The sequence below is a fragment of the Podarcis bocagei genome (genome assembly GCF_964188305.1).
Source record: "Podarcis bocagei genome assembly, chromosome: 12".
NCBI lineage: Eukaryota > Metazoa > Chordata > Lepidosauria > Squamata > Lacertidae > Podarcis > Podarcis bocagei.
The window spans coordinates 38498947-38517806 of record NC_138137.1 but is presented as its reverse complement, the minus strand read 5'-3'; the positions used below and the strand labels follow the sequence as shown (position 1 = coordinate 38517806).

At 40.5% G+C, this 18860-nt stretch overlaps 1 protein-coding gene and 1 long non-coding RNA gene across 11 annotated transcripts in view; one reads left to right on the top strand and one right to left on the bottom strand.

Moving 5' to 3' along the window:
* Nucleotides 1–18860, top strand: part of NEBL (nebulette) — a 190435-nt gene that overhangs the window by 99775 nt on the left and 71800 nt on the right. For 7 of the 10 annotated variants that reach the window (XM_081163175.1, XM_081163173.1, XM_081163174.1 and 4 more), the window contains exons 1-2: nucleotides 16528–16649; nucleotides 16896–17004. Coding sequence is in view for 3 of the 10 variants with exons in the window: in XM_081163171.1 (XP_081019297.1) it covers nucleotides 4018–4102; nucleotides 13022–13129 (193 nt within the window). In the remaining 7 variants the exon portion in view is untranslated. Of the gene's footprint in view, nucleotides 1–4017; nucleotides 4103–13021; nucleotides 13130–16527; nucleotides 16650–16895; nucleotides 17005–18860 lie in introns of those variants that run through there. The other 3 variants (XM_081163171.1, XM_081163172.1, XM_081163180.1) reach the window with 1 other exon arrangement.
* Nucleotides 9184–16526, bottom strand: LOC308569432. Its single transcript, XR_014000727.1, has 3 exons — nucleotides 16157–16526; nucleotides 10870–11032; nucleotides 9184–9651 (listed from the first exon to the last, which is right to left on the bottom strand). It is a non-coding gene; the product is annotated as an uncharacterized lncRNA (long non-coding RNA).

Here is an 18860-nt window from a genome sequence, read left to right as displayed (position 1 = left end):
TTCTTAGGGAGTTTTCCCATATATGTGGTTGAATGTCTTCCTGCTATACACTGTTATTGTAAGGCCAAATAAACATTTAATACTCGCAACACTCTTTACTAACAGACGTAGTGAAGGACATGGGTTTTTCTCTTTGCAGTTGTTTTCCGGAGGATTGTTTCATTTGTTACATTTGCCTACATATTAGTTCCTATAATATTTAGAAGTCATCTAAGTGTTGCCTCCCTGACCAGAAGCCAGCTTTTGTGTGGCTTCCAAATCTTATAAAAACATTTACATAAACTTGCATAATTTATGAAGTGGCTGAGTCAAAAATAGTTTGAGGACTGCCACCGTTTTCATTCCAGTTTTTCAAAATTGATTTCTTTGAAACACCAGATTCTACCTTTTCATAAAGTTGAGGAGGGAAAACTGCAGAAATTGGATGTACATGTATATCAGCCATGTTGCATGCTACCTCATGGTGCATGCAGAGAGTTGGGAAAGCATAAGTTCCTAACAGACATCTTCTGCACCTGTTTCATCTGCCTACATAAGACTAGGAGCCAGGCACAATATCAAATAATGTTCCCTTTATTGTTTTTCAGTCAGTGCACCATCCTGGAAAAAGCTGGGTCCCTATCTCTTTCTCCCTAGGCACAGTTTTAGTGGCAGTCTGTGGCTGTTGGATGAGAGAAGCCACGCTTTTGTCTCTTCCAGTATTGGAATTTTGGATGTGCCCTTTTCACTGTAAGGCAAACACAAAATGTGGCTGGGTCATAGAACTGTAGAGTTGGAAGGGACCCACAGATCATCTAGCCCAAGCCCTTTCAATGCAGGACTATGCAGCTGTCTCATAAGGGGATCGAACCTGCAACCTTGGCATTATCAGCACCACACTCTAACTATCTGAGCAATCCGGGCTGACCACCACTGTACCATTTCTGTTTGTGTTACATCACTAGATTATTTCCAGTAGTTGAACTATAGACAGCATGGAACTTTCACATTTGTCTGTAGTAAATAATGCTCCAATTATTCTACAGGGACACTGTACCGCAGCGCGTACATTGATGTGAGGTTGAATTTGTTTGCTTGCAACAAATATGTGATGACTAATTGGGATGCCAGGAGGCAAAAAGGGAGGAAAAACAACAACACAAAACTTGACACCTAAATGTCATACAGCTTTTACATTAGCAAATTGAGTCTCTGTTCTTTCCGACTGGAGCTTAAGATCCTGAGAAGATTTATAAATAAAGCCCTGACAGTGCTCTTGCTTCAACAAACAAGTATGTGTGGCAAGCTGTTTTGTTTCATTTTTTAATATAGGTAATTCAGAAAAGAACTGTGAGCAGGTGGGAGTGGGGAACCTATAAGAACTGTCAGTTCACACGTTTCTGAATGTGCAATGCTGTACAACCAGAACATGACTCAGTATTTAACATTTAATGTGTGACAGGCGTATTGTTTAAAACTGAGGAAGAGATGCTGAGTAGGTTGCTGTTCTTTGTAGCACATCTTTTGCTGAGTATATTTTCCACTTATGTAAGCCAATACGCTGACACTACTGGCACTAATAGTGTTGACCTTTGGGGGAGGTGGAGGGCCTGCGTAATGCCAGGAACCCTTTGTATACTGCTCAATAGGGGTGGCTCAGTCTGTATGCAAAATGAGGTGGTGATCAAGATCGCGAAGCTTTGTGACCTGTGTGCTCACCAGGAATGAAAGGTTACTTGCCCCAAACCACATCGTTCATACCATGTAGCAACCATTCTAGGTAGCACAAGCCAAACCCTAGTAGGTTTTTATCCTCATTCAGATGGCACTAGCTATGTGAGCAAGTAAACCCTGGGTTTAAAAGCTTATGGGAACGGTACTGATTTCCTTTAACTTTGTACATATTTGCTTCTGTCTCTCTCTGCCCTGCCCCCAATTCACATGGTTGTGTCTGTTTTCTAGCATTTCCACTCATCCTTTCATGAACAATACCCCCACCCCCACCCCACCCCCGCTCATTCATATCCTGAGAGATACTTTAAGATTCAATAGTTAGTTTGCTCATGGAGTAAAATCCTATGGGTGCATATTATGGCTAAATACTGTTACCTGATTCATCAGTTAGCCCAGCCTTTCCCAAGTTGGTGCCTTCCAGCTGTTTAGACTACAACTCCCATCAGCCCTAGTCAGTACATCTGTGCTGGCTGAGGCTAATGGGAGTTGTAGTCCTAAACGGCTGGAGAATACCAGCTTGGGGAAGGCTGAATTAACATTTTAACTGATTCAGGTCCCAAATTAAGTAGGTAGAAAAAAAATTATAATGGTTAATTGTAATGCAAGAACCTGGAGGAAGAGTGCATAGGTAGAGATATTCCATGGGGTTTTTTTTGGGTGTGTGTGAGAGAGATATTCTTCTAAAATGGTGCCTGCTATAACATGTGCTTGCATGCTTTTGAAAACAAGTCACCCATGTTCAAATTCTCTGAGTAGCAAGAACCCAGGGGGGCAGCATGTATTCAGGTTCATTTTCCCTTGAATGAATTTACTGGAGGCTTAACTGGCGGTTTTGTAATGGTTGTTGTATATTTACAAAATTATGGTTTGAGCATTTTGCTTGCTCAGTCCTGGAAACAAAACTAATAAGCAAGCCAAGGCTCAGGGCAGTTAAATCAGTGTTTCGTTGTCAAGCCAAAAGGCACACCTACGAGCAGAACCAAGATCCAAAATTTAGGCTGTAGCTCATGAGATTACTCCAGCAGCAGGAAATAAGGGTCATCATCTGTCAAAGGCAGATTCACAAGAAACGGGTAAACAAAGGGGAGGATGGTGCCAAGAGGCACCAAGGCAGATAGAATGGCCAGAGCTTGGTGAAAACAAGAAACTAGAAACAGGAGTGAGCAGCAACTGAAGAGAGGTGGGCATTTTAGGGTTGCCTGGATAGAAAAACCTGAACAGACAACTTCCTACTGATTAACCTGAAACATTCTTACTTGGAGCAACTAGTCCTTGCCAGGATTGCTGCATGCCAACCAGCACTCAATGGGTTGCCATAGTCAGCTTGCAGTGAGAAAAAACCTGCCTTTAAATCTCCCCTGCCCGATAGCATAGCTCTCCTCTAATCTCAAGATGTCTAAGCTGTTATAGAATCTGAATCAGTTTGTTTGACTGGAAGGTCTGTCCCTTTACCACTCAGATCCCAGAGAACCCCAAGGACTAAGCAACTGTTATCTTGGAGATTTCTTGTCCAAGTCCTGGACCTCGGGCAACAATCCATAGATTCCACAGTGAAGAAGTGTGTATATTGTATTGATGCTGCATCAGTATTCTGAAGAAGGGGCATGTTTTTAAATGAAGGCATTTCATGTTCTGTACAAGTTTGAAAATGAAGAATAACCACACTAAGATCTAAAGAGTCATAAATATTTTATTTTTGAAGATATGGGCCAACCCTAGCTGTTTCTTTCTCCTGTGCAGCAGTGTTCTTTGCAAGAACTGAGAACTCTGGAGTCCCTTGCTCATGCACAGATACACAGTTTGCTCTGTATAATAGGCTGCAGCCTGCATCCCTGCAGTCCTCTGTTTAGGGACCACTGGAGGCAAGTTGCAGTTCGATGAAAAGAAACTTCAGTTTGCAAGTCCCCTTGAGACTGAAGCACAACCGATAACACAATGCTCATAACAGACATGCTGGAGCCCTAAGCCATGTCAATTTTAATAGACCCCATAGTATTACCTCCAAAATGTGTATGATTCTAATGGAAAGGACAGTGAAAAAGTAGTTTTATAGTTGCATATATACATAGGTGAGGATGCAACTAAAAACCTAACTAAAACATATATCTTGCAATAAACCTATTTATTTTTTAACCAGTTATGTAAAACTTCAAATTTAGTGTTGTTTTTGTTTTTGTTTTAAAAAGAAGACTGTCATAATCTGCGGCCTTAAGCTGTAGCTTACTTTGTTTGTGCATAAATCCAGTGCCAAACATACTTACCTCCATGGTAATTCCATTACTATTTTTCTTCTTCTTCTTCTAGACACTACCCAAAGCAGTCCTTTACTACAGTGGCAGACACACCCGAAAACCTTCGACTGAAACAACAAAGTGAATTGCAAAGTCAGGTAAGCTGTGAATCCTTTTGCCTATGCGATGAACATTATTATTAGCAATTGGGATCCATTATTTCTAAAATAAAAGCTCAATGGTGCGAGCAAACAACACACATTGCTGTTTTTCCTCTCACACATGGAATCTTGATGTTCCAAGACAGACACACATATTTGTGTGCGAAATAAGAATTTGAATTTACTGGGGGGTGGGGGGTGGAGCTCTATTCAATTATTTGTGATACTCTTTTTGTTGTTGTTTTGATCATGGAAACACTGTTTCACTACTTGTCCAAGCTGAGGAGGGTCCTGCTCATAGCTGTCTATGAGTATTTAAGGTGCCATTTGACTTGCCCCAGTGGCAGGTGCTCCAGTTCCTGGGAAAAGTGGCCTTTCCACCTGAGGAGGGATGCTAGGACCTTCCTTGGTTGAGACAGTCATCTCTCGGGTGGAGCACCCTTTCTTGCTGCTGACCCTTCTTGGCCCCACTGATTGCACTCTTGGTGGGGTGTCATGGGAAGGAGGAGGGAGAAGCACCTTCTCCAATATCAACCACCTTGGGTCCAATGATTAGCAGGAGATTGCCTGGTTGTGGGTCACCTGGTTGCCTTGTTGACGGTGATGCATGACAGAGCCTCCTCAGTGGTAGCTCCCTGCTTTTGGTCTAATGAAAAGTGCTGCCCTGCTCAGGAGAATCATGGTCTGCCTAAATCTGTGATCATTTAGTTCACATGCTACATTGTTTCCTGTGACTGTGTGGCCAAAGTGGGCACTTGCTACACTTCATTAAAACAGAAAGCCTGTCTCTTGCCTTGATACAAGTTACTCATGCTCAAGAGTGCAAGTAACTTGCACCAAGTGAAGAGGGGAAGGCCTTCTGTTCACTCTAATTCAGCCTTCCCCAATCTGGGGCCTCCAATTGTTTGGAAATATAACTCCCATAAGTTGCAGCCAGCACTGTGGAGAACAACAGCTGGGCAAAGGTTGCCTTAATAGCAAAGAGTAAGGTTGCCGTAACGTCCGCCATAGAGCTTCAGTATACTGATGACAACGTAGTGTGTGCACGCTCAGAGGATGACCTCCGAACCATCCTAAATATCTTTGCAGAAGCTTACAGAAAGCTTGGCCTATCACTCAACATCCAAAAAACCAAAGTGCTGCACCAACAAGTATAAAATAACTCCTCTGCAGCACCACAAATCCAACTCAATGGTGTAATGTTGGAAAATGTCAATCACTTCTCCTACCTAGACAGTAATCTTTCCACAAGGGCCAACATCAATGCCAAAATCCAGCATCACCTGAGCTCTGTGAGTGCGGCTTTCTCCCGATTGAAGTGCAGAGTGTTTGAGGACTGGGACATTCGCAGGGAAACCAAAATGCTTGTTTACAAAGCTATTGTACTACCAACCTTACTGTATGCTTGTGAAACATGGACCACTTATAAACGCCATCTCCAACTCCTCGAAAGATTCTATCAATGGTGTCTCCAAAAATTTTTACACATCACTTGGGAAGACAGGTGAACTATTATCAGTGTACTGGCAGAAGCAAAGATCACCAGTGTTGAAGCAATGATTCTTCAACATAAACTTTGTTGGACTGGTCATGTCGTGCGGATGCCTGATGATCATCTTCCAAAGCAACTACTCTATTCCGAACCTAAAAATGGAAAGCGTAATGCTGGTGGTCAGCAAAAGAGGTTTAAAAACACTGACAACTGGGAAACACTGGCCTGTGAGCGCTCCAGTTGGAGAACAGCCTTTACCAAAGGTGTCATGGGCTTTGAAGACACGCGAACTCAGGACGCAAGGGAGAAATGTGCTAAGAGGAAGGCACGCTTGGCAAATCCACACCGCGATCAACTCCCACCCAGAAACCAATGTCCCCCCTGTGGAAGGACGTGTGGATCCAGAATTGGCCTCCACAGTCACTTACGGACTCATTGTTAAAACCGTGTTTATGGAAGACAGTCTTACTCGGCTACAAGTGATCACCAAAGAAGAAGCCTTAATGGCTCCCAACTGCTGCCTGCCTGCATATTTGTATGCATATATAAAAGAATGCACCAGTGAGATCAGGGAGCAGAACTATGCTGAGCCCCCAGGAATCCGCATGTGCCTGCAGTGGACTAAATTGCACCGCATGTATGCATCTAAGAATACATATTCTCCTGACTTCATAAATAATAGCAAATGAAGTGTTTACTTGTTTATTCAATTATTTCACCTATAGCGTCAGTTACAGTTTAATTTTTAATGATCTGTTGTACTAGGCTCATAAATAATTTACTGCATTTTATGCATCATGCGGAAAGTGCTTCATTGCCTAACACAATCTAAATTTCACATCTGCATTACTCTTTGATCAAGTCCTGTAAATCTCAAAGTACAGCCTGAGTTGCTTATTCCTTTGACTAGGATGCAACTCATCATTAATACTAGTTGCATCCTAGTGAAAGGTTTTCTTTTGTTTTATAAGGAATTTGAGCAAAGCAGAGGAAAAGATGGCGCACAGATGTTCAAGAACTTTCATATGTTCACTAAAGGCAGCGAAATAAGTTTATGTGTGGTAATCTATCTAAATCATCTTTTGTAGCGTTCCTTTTTTAGCCTTGCAGAGAATAATAAGGCACAGGATGGTATTCAGCTAAGTTTTACTCAGAGTAAAAAGGTAAAGGTACCCCTGCCCGTACGGGCCAGTCGTGTCCGACTCTAGGGTTGTGCGCCCATCTCACTTAAGAGGCCGGGGGCCAGCGCTGTCCGCAGACACTTCCGGGTCACGTGGCCAGCGTGACAAGCTGCATCTGGCGAGCCAGCGCAGCACACAGAAACACCGTTTACCTTCCCGCTAGTAAGCGGTCCCTATTTATCTACTTGCACCCGGGAGTAGGGACAGTGGAAAAAAAAGAAACATTAATAAGTTTGGTCAATTACAGATGATGAATTAGTGGTTGTTTAGTGGAGGAGTTTGAGGGGGGAACCCAGAGTGCTGTCTCAGTGTATGTAGGACCAAGAGACATGGATGTGGGAACTGCTGCAGTGACCTGCAATTCCTGTGTCATGTCATCTTCCTGCCTGAGAACATACAGAGCTACACCTGCAGGAAAACTGCTTCACTGGAGGTTTTTAAGCAGAGGGTGGATGTTCATCTGTCATGGATACTTCAAATGAGATTCCGGCATTGCAGGGGGTTGGACTAGACAACCCTCTGAGCCCCCTTCCAAATCTACAATTAATTAAAAAAATACCAGCATTTAATCTGCACCAGTGGTGTTGTCAAAGTTAGTCAAAATATTCAGGTGTTATGTGCAATTTTAACTATATTTGAAAACGGTGAGGTATGAACCAAGGTGGTGTTACTGACAACAAAAAACAGTAAAGATATGAAGTGCTACAAATATCTTAAGTGGCAGGAACAAAATGGCACAACTGAATTGAACATTGTCCTAGAAAATTATATGAAGGATGACTGCCCTTTCCCGACAATTCTCAGTGTGTGTAAGGGGGAGTGAGACTGTACTAGCCAGCCCCTGATATAGATGCACAACATTCCTTTGACCACACACCCGTCATTCACACGTTCAGATGAACTCTATTCAGTTCAAGAACTCTATTCAGTTTGTCCAACCTGAGTTCAGTGAGGCTTATTTCCATGTAAGTGTGCAGTCCTAACATTTGTCAGGTTCAGTAGCTAGCTTTCTAATTAAATTCTTCTTGCCTGCTTGATGGAGGAAAGTTTGTCTTATCTTGGTTCAATAAGCTGTGTTCTCATAACACAGGAAGCTTCCTTATATTGAGTCTGACCATTGTTCCATCTAGTTCAGTGTTGTCTACTGAAAGGCAGCAGCTGTCCAGGATTTCAGACCAGGGTCTCTCCCATTCCTACCTGGAGATGCCAGGGATTAAACATGGCCCCCCCTCCATTCAAGTAAATGCTCTCCCACTGAGCTATGGCCCTCCTCTCTATTAAACATTTTTTGCCCCTCCACCCTCTCTGAAGGTTGTGTGTCTGTCAAACTTTTGCTTTGTTGTTTCTCATTTAGGTTCTGACTTCCTCTAGGCTTTTAAAATATTTAGTTACTAAAGAAGTCCATATTTTTATAACTTGAAATTCGGTATGATTTTCAAAAAAAATTTTTTTAAGTCAGGACACCTGAATGTCATTAATATTAAATGACAAACATTGATTTCTGGTGAGACTTCCTAATTTTGTAGTGCTTAATGGGCCTGAAGCATGGCTCAAAACAACAAAGGAGCATGTCAGGTAAATATATTCTACGCTGCAGCGTGAAGCTTAAATGGAACTGATTGTGAAATGCTTGATTTGAAAAGCTATTGATTTTTTGTTCTGTCGTGTTTAGTTCGTTTTGAAATGATGAACATTTATTGCAGATGTTTAGCTCTAGTAGAGTTTTTTGTATCCTGACCAGCACTGTCTGAAGACACAACAACTTCCTGTATTTTTTGAGAGGCTGAAGTAACTTGTTTTTAAAAAATCCGCCTACAAGATGCATAATGTGGTTTACCTAAACGTTTAAAACATGAAAATAAAACTACCTTAACTAAGTTTGCTATGGGGAAAGTATGCAACTGTCTTCTAGAGGGCAAATTTTAAAACTATCTCAGAAACAAAATGATTCTTTCCTATATTTTCAGGGAAACCCCGTAACACTTCAAAACCAGTCCCTTTGCTGGGTAATTCAGATAGAAATAGGATTGGGGTTCCTTCCTTTCCGATGCTAATCAAATGTGGAAACAGAAGAAGTATGATTTATGCTTCCTGTATTCCATTCATGCATACCATTAATCTCAGCCCTTTATTATGCTTCAGATTAAAGCCATGTGTTGTGGAATAGAAGGCTGTGCTTCCACCCGATGCAGTGGAAGTGTATTTCAAGCTAATGTGCAATAGCCCATCCTAATTTATCCAATTTTGTAGAATATTCTGACATTAATCCACCTAGTTCAGACATAGCATGGAACTCTGGCTTAATTCAAGCCAGGATATTTGACCTGAAGTGGTGAGGGAGGAGCATGTGGCTGTGGCTTGTGGCACTTGCCTGAAGCTGACGAGGAATGCCCAAATGCGGCCAGTGCCACAGTGAGGTAAAGTGTTTCCTCTCTGTGCAAAGAGTATTTATTTAGGACATTTTTTTACCCTGCCTATCTTCAACCATGGAACTCATGGTGACATTCATGTGCTTCCCATCCCCGGCACTGATAAGACACAGAGCAGCTTAGCTTTATTCAAGACTCCCTTAAAAAATGTTCACCCTCTTTGTCTTTCACTTCTAGGCAATTTGAACTGAAGGTGTGCATGTGGACAATGTCAGACACTGCCATTAGCTTGCTCAGGCTATTTTAGATGAAGACATATGTACTGACCTCGCGTTTGCGGCGATATGCTGCTATCTTTTCAGTTATTTGAATCAGACATGATGCTTGAGTGTTTCACATGTGACAATAAGAATTGTTGCTTAGAAAGAACATTTGATGTAAACTTTGCTCTTTCCTGCTTTCTCGGTTGCATGAACACTATTCAGAAATCACAGTCCTTCATGTCTATAACACAAAGTTGTTAAATACCAAACTAGAGAGTGTTTTCTGCTTCAATCTCACAACTATAACAAAGGGCCATCTTCTGTCTTGTCACTGGTCCCATGTTCCAACTTTGTTTTCTTTTTTTATGGCTGTATTTGCATTTTACATTTTAATTTTTTAAAAAATGGATTCACAGCAGTTTCAATGTTATTTGGTACTGGTACTCTTGACCAAGAGCAAACTGAGAGCAGATGGTTGACAGAGAGTGATGCCACCTGGTCTGTCACTGGTGCCAGATATGTTATCTCCTATCCATGGACGTTTGTGACGAGAGAGAGGGAGACCAGATAAAAGGCAAACTGTTTGTAAATAGGCGATCCAAAATAACACTGGAATGCAGGAGAAAGTATGAAAATCCCAGCTTGCCTATGCCCTATATTGTCATTCTGTTTCTTTCCTTCCAGGTATAGCTTATGGAAGTTTGTGTTCTTAATTCCTGAATCCTTAATGCACACCATTTCCCTTTCCTTTAATAAACTAGTGTGTGTGTATGCAAGCACATCCGCTCCTAGGCAATGATGAAATGAAGATACATGCATGCATACATTAGGTGTCTCTAGTAGTATAGTTCATTGAAACACTTCTTTTATTGAATAAAATGCTTTGTCCACCATTCCCCTTCATTTTATATTCAGCTGCATGAGCAAGGGTTGCCTTTTTTGTTTCCCATAACAAAACAATATAGCGCAATACAAGGTTACAACTAAACTATAGCAAAACCGATACTTTCATCTTTATTTCTTTTTTCACTCAAACTTAAGATGCTCAGTTTGCTCCACTTTGGCACTGTGGGCTGCCTTTGGCTGCAATCCTAAGCGTACTCTCTAATGAGTAAATAAACATGCTTAGGGTTGCCCTGTCAATCTGATGAGCCAATGGCTGTGGTTTGAAGAAAACAGCCTGGCAAGCCAAATTGGACTCTCTGGCAGGCTAATATTGACCCACAGGCTGGAGGTTCCCAAGCCTGCCTTAAGCCATAGTTAATATTAACCACCGTTCCAGATACATCACAATAAACTATGGTTAACTGACAACATAAATGAAAGCTTCCAGTGTCTTTCTTGTAGATGTGCAGTAGCAGAAGAAGGGGATGTACATAGGTTCAAGGCTTGTACGTGTAACACTAAATGACTGTATGGGTTCAAAGCCTTGAGTTATATAAATATCTTATATGCTTACCTTTTGGTATTTTGGAAATGGGCAAGGTAAAAAGAAGTGTTATTTTCTGTCTTCAAGATTCTTTATCCTGGCCTTTTCAGATATCAGGTTTTTTTATACACCACTCCAGATAGATTTCAGCTGCATCAACCTTTGTCATCATACTTCTTTATTTTTGTTTGACCTTTTCAGAAATCATAGAAAAATGAGGCAATGCTGTACAACCATTAATTACTGTTGCTTCTATATTTTAAAGAATTTGAACCTACCCTATCCTTTAACTGCCAATCATTTAATTATTGAATGTTCACAGCTTCTCCATTCTTATCCAACAAAACCCTTGCAGATGGCCACAGAAACATTTACAGGGAGATTTGCCCAGTTAACTACATGATACAGAATCTCCCACTTCTTGACCATTTGGTGGTGATGCATCATATTCTCCTCTGTGATTATTGCGGCAGCTGTAGGTTTTTGTAAAAAAAAATTAAATAATCAGTTTACTTAGTGACTGTAGTGCATATATTTTGTTAATAATATTTTGCATACAAGGGTGGAATTTAAATTCAAGAAAAATGTGCCCCCCGCCACGAATATGTGAGGCTGATGCAAACAATGTACCACAAGTGCAAAGCAAGAGCTGGAAACATGTTTAGAGTCAGGTGAAAACATTCCTCTTCTAGTCCTTTGGCTAATTAAACAATCTGTGTGTTTTTAAACTGTGTGTTTGTGTGTGGGGTGTTTGTTGTTTTGTTTGTTATTCTGTTATCTTTTTTCTGTTGACTGTAAACTTTCCTGTGATGAAAGGGCCTTTATATACAACTGAAGGGCCGTATATAAATGTAATAAAATAATGTTATTTTTATTACATTTATATGTAATAAATGTCAAGAAAAGTGAACGAAGGAGCCACAAGTTATGGGCAAACGTATCGCTTTTGATTATTCAGAAATGCTTAAGCCTTTTGTCTTTAACACAAACGGGCTTTAAAGTAGGGAGGTGCCTTTTTTACAATATTGTTTTCTGTTGGTGTGAGTTTTCAGCTCACATAACTCATTTAGAGGAGTTTTATCGGATTTGCAAGTATTGGCTTATACAATACTTAAAATTTGCTTAAAATACTACTCCAAACCATGGTTTAGCATGAAGTCCTGGGGTCCTGGGGAGGAGATTGCAGCTGCTCTGCTCCTCCTTGGTTCTTTTATCTCATAGTTAAGAAGGAGGGAGCTTAACCATGAGCCTAGGTTCAGACAGTATGTTAAGCCAAACCTTGGTTTAGCAGCTATACCACACTATATTGAGCTAAAAGGACTGGAGAGGGGCACAGCAGGTACAAGCACCTCTCTGGGAGCCAACATGATCATACAGTCCAGGCAAACCATAGTTTGGCTTACTGAGTCATGCCAACAACATGGGCATAGCCAGTATTTTTTTGGGTGGGCGGGCAGAACCTAAGCTTGCTCTGTATTTTTATTGATTTATTGATTTGGGGGGGCAGTTGCCCCTCCTCCCTGCCCCCTTGGCTACACCCATGGTCAACAAGTCCATAGTATTTACTTTTGCTTTATTTTATGTTCTGAAATATTTCAACCATTTCTTGCACTGTCTAAGAGTTCCATCTGGCATGTGGCTAAACTGAACATGAAACTTGGTTTCTCCTGAAGCAGTTACATACAGTGGGATGTATCCCATGTTGTTCATCCTCTGAAACAATGATCACTAATGTTTAAGAAAGTAAATTCCATTGATTTCAGTTAGATCCTTACATTGGACAGTGTATATCGAGATGCATGCTGTTGAATCAGACCAATATTGGTTGAAATCTAGCATAGTTTGGAGAACTGGAAAAAGTAAATACTGTGCTTTACCATAGTATCTAATAAAACATGAATGGCTTCAGGTGCCCTTTCTAGACCCAAAATATCGCCATGACCAGCTAGAGACATTTGGATGAATTTTGTGGTATGCAGATGGCATTATGTGGCCATCTTTTATTTTGCCCTTCTTCATGATCAACCAGCTCTGCGTGCTAAGAATGCCTGCAGTAAAACTGTTCCGTTGATTAAATGAAAGTAGATGTGCTAAGGTGCTGGCAGCATTTTGTTCACCCAGAGCTTCATTTGGTGGCATAGTATATAGTGAAAATAACGTTTCTCTGTTTTCTTTTTGATAGGTCAAATACAAACGTGACTTTGAGGAAAGCAAAGGAAGAGGTTTCAGCATTGTAACTGACACACCAGAATTGCAAAGACTGAAAAGGACTCAGGAGCAAATTAGTAACGTATGTGGCCCATTTATAGTAGATCAGAAACGTGATGCACAAGTGAAATGGCATGGTTGGATCCGATAGAATGTTTCCAGGTGTGAGTTTGTATGTATGTGGGGACTGGAATTGTTTTATGCTTTTGTGTTTGTTGTGCTTGGGTTCGAAGCTTTGTGTTGCTTGTGCAGCACAATGGTGGTGTGTGTTTCCCCTCTCCATACCAGTTAAAGGTGGACTTACTGTTTACAAAATATTCATTCCTTTAGAGAAACAAGTTCTTGCAAATAAGCACCTTTCTGCTTTCATGTAACGCGCAGGATAAAAACAATAAACCAAATTTCCAGGTAACTTCATCTTGCAGAATTACTTTACTTACAAATAATAATGGTTTTGCTTCTCTTTGCCATGTCTGTAACTCTTGGCCTTAATATGTAATGTGGGTCATGCTCAATCAGTGATGTGAGTTTTCTTCGGAAAAAATCCTGTGCAGATTAGGATAATCTGCACTGAAAATTTTCCAGAGTGCACTGGATTCCTGGAGAGCAGAAGTGGACACAAGTGCTTCCTTGACCTCCTGGTAGGTAAGTCACTACTGCTTACCAGTAATGGGAGAGGCGAGACAGCAGGGACATGGTGAAAATGCACAAGCCGGAGCTAATCTGGCACCCCTGCCAGTGCGTTTGCACCACACCTCCTTCCTTTCCACTTCGTCCTTCTGTAAGTGCCTCCACCCAGCCATGCTATCTGCTGTTGTTACAAAGCACTCTGTAGCAATGTTTGTTTTACTTGCATCTAATATGCAAAACTCAAAACTTTGAAACTGCCAATGGTGCCTTATAGCGCATTTGCAATTGACTTCAATATATTATTTCATCTAATTCTTATCTTAACTGCCTTTAGCTATACCACACAGCCAAGTTGTATTGACTAAAACATGATTGAAATTGCCAAGAAAAAGGGTTGCTTTTAAATAATTGTTTCCCAAACAAGCATGCATACCATTTGGTTATTGGGACAAATTAAAACACATCTCTTTTGACAGCAAATAGTCTTTATACTGCTCAGGACTATAAAACAAGACTTCTGGCCATGTAGTTCACATGATTTTGCATTCCACAATTTGCATCTTGATTTGGAAATGTGTTGTTGTGAAGTTCTGAAGGTGTGGTGATATCACCCCTTTAAGTCTGGTTTATGGGAATGGGTTAGAACCTCAGAAGTAATGAGCTTACATGCAGCTGCCTCCCTTTTAAGGCTTCAAGACCGGTGTCACAAGGTATTTGGGTTGAAGAGATGAACAGCCATGGTCTAAGTTCCCATAAAACCTGGATTGGTGGGAGCTCTCGACAGCTAACCAGCAAGGTCAGTGTCTATTGGGGCTTTTGACAGCATCTTCTTCCATTGCTCAGCCTACTGAGATTTAAGTGTAAGCATTTATGTTAATTAGCTGAATGAGTTAGTGTTTTTTTGATTTTGTTTTTTTAACCTTCTGAGCTATTTTAATCTGTGTAAATATTTGGAGTTTTTCTCTCTTGTAGAGTCTTGTTTTAGTAAAGTCTGTGTATGATTTTATGAAATTTGATCTGGTCTGAGTTCCTGAACCTTTAATTTTGACCATGCTTTTCGGAGCAAGGGTCATCCACCACACAAGGTAAGGGTTGTTGTTGTTGTTGTTGTTGTTGTTGTTATTGTTATTATTATTATTATTATTATTATTATTATTATTATTATTATTATTATTATTCTTTTAAATAACTAATTCTTACCCATACTGCATACAGCTTTCTGAAAGACTGGTTCTGCAAAAGGCATACTGGTATTGTAAGTACCTATTTTTAAATAACCTTTCCAGAATACTTTTTGAGAAGGAGAATCTGGACTCAGTAAATAAGCTAAGTGAATGGGGCTACATTCTGTGATAAAAATAATAAAATTTAAATTTTCATACAGGAACAACATTTCCTATTTGTTGCTAGAATTGACTTACTACTTAAATGCTTCAGTAATATCGTACTTGCTTCACTTTGTAAAAGATAGTGGAGGTCTTGGATCAGAAATAAATAAGGGTGAAAGAGCTGCTCATTCTGTAAGTTCAGACTATAACATTGAACCCAGAACAAAATGCACACCTGCAGGATAATTCTGTGCCCAGGACAGGTGTCTGGTAAGCTTGGATTACTGCAATGCGCTCTACGTGGGGCTACTACCTTTGAAGGTGACTTGGAAACTACAACTAATCCAGAATGCAGCAACTAGACTAGTAACTGGGAGTAGCCAATGACACCATATAACACCTGTCCTGAAAGACTGCATTGGCTCCCAGTACATTTGCAAGCACAATTAAAAATGTTGACCTTTAGAGCGCTCGGCCTCGGTCCTGTATACCTGAAGGAGCGTCTCCAACCCCATCGTTCAGCCCAGACACTGAGGTCCAGCTGCAAGGGCCTTCTGGCAGTTCCCTCACTGCAAAAAGTGAAATTATAGGAAACAAGGTAGAGGGCCTTCTCAGTAGTGGCACCTACCCTGTGGAACATCCTTCCATCAGATGTCAAGGAGATAAATAACTATACAACTTTTAGAAGACATTTGAAGGCAGCTCTGTATAGGGTAGTTTTAAATATCTGATGTTGTGTTTTTATATTTTGCTGGAAACTGCCCAGAGTGGGTGAGGAAACCCAGTCAGATGAGTGGTGCATAAATAATAAAAAATAATAATAAATAAATTAATAATTAATGCATAGTTTAGCAGCACACTTACCTGGGAGTAAGCTCCAATAAATGCAATGGAACTGCTTCTGAGTGGAAATGTATAAGAAAGTGCTGTGGGACACAGGAAGTGTGTGGTTGGTTTATAAGCTCCTTCCTTCTCCCCCTCCATAAATTCCTTTCCTTTCTCTTTTCAGAGCTATCAGCGTTATATTTTCACTGATGTTAATGCTAACCATGGTTGAGATCAAGTTTCATGTCTCCTGCTGTTCAGAAAAATTCTAATAAAATATGAATGGTAAGCAGGCTAGCGTATGACATATCAAGATGGAAATTTACCTCGAGAGGGTGTCCATTTGTATGCTGTAAAGAGCCTGCCAACCTCCTATTGAAAGATGCAATTTTTCAAGCAAGCAGTGCCTCCAGAAGTCAGTGGGAATGGGAATGCTTTGAAGAGAAGCTCTCACAGAAGCAGAATCAAAGGCTTGATAGGATTCTGTTGTCATGGCAGTCACAAACTCAGTGTCTTGTATGGATTGCTCTAGGAAAATTAAATAAATTAACTGCTTCTCTTTAATGACAAATTTTAGACATTTTGGTTCACCTTTCCATGGTTGGATGGCCATTTTAAATTGCCTGTGCATTTTTCAATTTGTGTGGTGTGATTTAAGATGCTCATAAATTATTTTTTTCAATATTTCAGATCTAAAATATTCACATCTATTCTGCTGAGGAGAGAGAACACACACTGACTTGGGGGCCTCAAATCTGTCTCTGTGCTTGGTGTACATTCACATTGCATGATCAGGACCATTCTACTCCCCTGTAATTGGTATTTTTTGCGGGGTGTGTTAGATATTTTCATAATGAAAGTGTATTTCAGTTTCCATTTTTCCTCATTTTGTGAAGAATAAATACAAATTTAATAATCATCTGAAGTAAGAAATGAGTTTAGAAAATCGACACAAAGACCGCTTAAATATAAAAGGAGGATATCTACTCTGGAAGGCAGCCTAACGGTGCACACGCACACACCCCCTTGATTGTTTCCTTAAAACATTGGTTTGCTCTTATGTAGTACTGTTGATGGGCAGTCACTGGAGAACTTACCAGATTGCTTCCACCTGCTTAGTGGAGAAAGTAGCAAAACCACAGATGACGTTATCACCCTGCGTTCCTGGCCCAAGGTAAGACAACACTGTCCTTGTGCTGGTGGTGGGGAAATGGCATCCATTTGCACTTAGCATGCCTATTATCTGTCTCTGGGCAATAGGTACTGAACAACCTCCAAGAATCTGGGCTAAATGGCATTGCTGTTAGGTAGTTTTCCTCTGCTGACACAGACTGAAGGCATACCTTATAATTTAATTTCAAAGATGTCAAAGGGCATAGGTCAGTACTGGAAACTGTGATGGTTGTATAATTCCACGCCACCCCCTTAAATGAAATCTCTTATTACATATATGTACATGTTTCTAATGCTATCTGTTAAGTTGTTAATGAGGAGAATATACAGCTGTTTTGAAGGCAAATAACAAATTGCAGGGTAAAACTTAGTAAAGATCAACACTCCTTTATTTATTTATTACATTTATATCCCACATTTCCTCTAAGAAGCTCTAGTTGGCGTATATGGTTCTCTTTCTCCCCATTTATTCTTCACAACAACCCTGTGAGGTAGGTTGGGTTGAGAGACTGTGACTGAGCAGGGATTTGAACCCTGGTCTCCAGGGTCCTAGCCCATCACTCTTAATCTCTATACCACACTGGCTCTAATATGGCGTAAGCTTTCATGGGCCACAATCCACTTCGCCACATCCAGTGAATCATGCAACGAGCTCTATGAAATCAAATGGCTTTGTGGTTCTTCAAAGACAAACCCCAGCCCACATGGCAAACCACTTTGAGAAACTCAAGAGAGAATTTTTTTTTAAAAAAAATTGTGTTATGACAGAGGGACCTGCTGTTGAAAGGATGAAAAGAAAGAGTAAAACTCTGCATGAGCCTTTGGGAGCACCGAAAACATTCCTTTGCATAGGAGTCAACCCCTAGGGGCCAAGGGGTGTTCACCCCCCAAGCTGATGGGCATTGCCATTCAAATGGTGTGTGTGCACCATGTCATGTGATCAATTATGCAGGGTGAAGCTTACCTACCCCCCCCAATATTTTATTTAAGTTGGCACCCATATTCCTTTACACTATGGACTCGTTTCCCAAAAGTGTGTAAGCCAGCCTTCCTTAACCTAGCGTCTTCCAGATGTTTTGGACTACAACTCCCATCAAACCCAGATAACAGATGTTTTTCTGCCCCACCACCGAATTACTAGCCTCAGTATTTCTTTTTAGTATTTGACATTTTCAGAAATGCTGCATTTGTGTGTGTGTGTGCTTTTTTCTTTATCATTCTGAGAGTTAAATATTTGTAAATATGAAGAACAATATGCTTCTTGTAGGGAAATTGCACTGGAAAGTTTCTTAGACCACAGCTAGCCATATCAACAACTAAATTCACTATCTACTGATGGTGATGTACGGTGCACTGTTTCTGGCTTTAACTGTACACTTAAAAGAAAATCCCTATAATTAGAATTGTTGGCACATTTGTGCAACCTGTTTACTTGCTCAAGCATAAGCTGTGCTCTGAAATTGATAAAACAGATTGCAGGGAGAATTGGCAAGCAAAGATGTTAAATCAAGGTCCATAGCACCACTTGGAAACTGCAGATCATTATTTAAGTGATTTACTTTACCTTCTCCAAGTGATGTTCACACTGATCTCCTAAAGTACTAAATAACCCAATGCAGCTTTGAGAAATGAATGGATTCATGAGTTCCTATTCTAATAGGTTCTACTGGATTGAAAATAGACATGAAAGCAAAAATGAAACAAAATGGGGCTGCGTTTCTGGAGCCTAATAATTACATACCATCCATACTCATGAATTGCATGGTGTGATGATGAGGTAAAAAAATAATAATGCATGGAATCACTGAGCAATTCAGTTTGGTAGGCGTTTAGCTTTTCATACTGGAGTATGTGGTA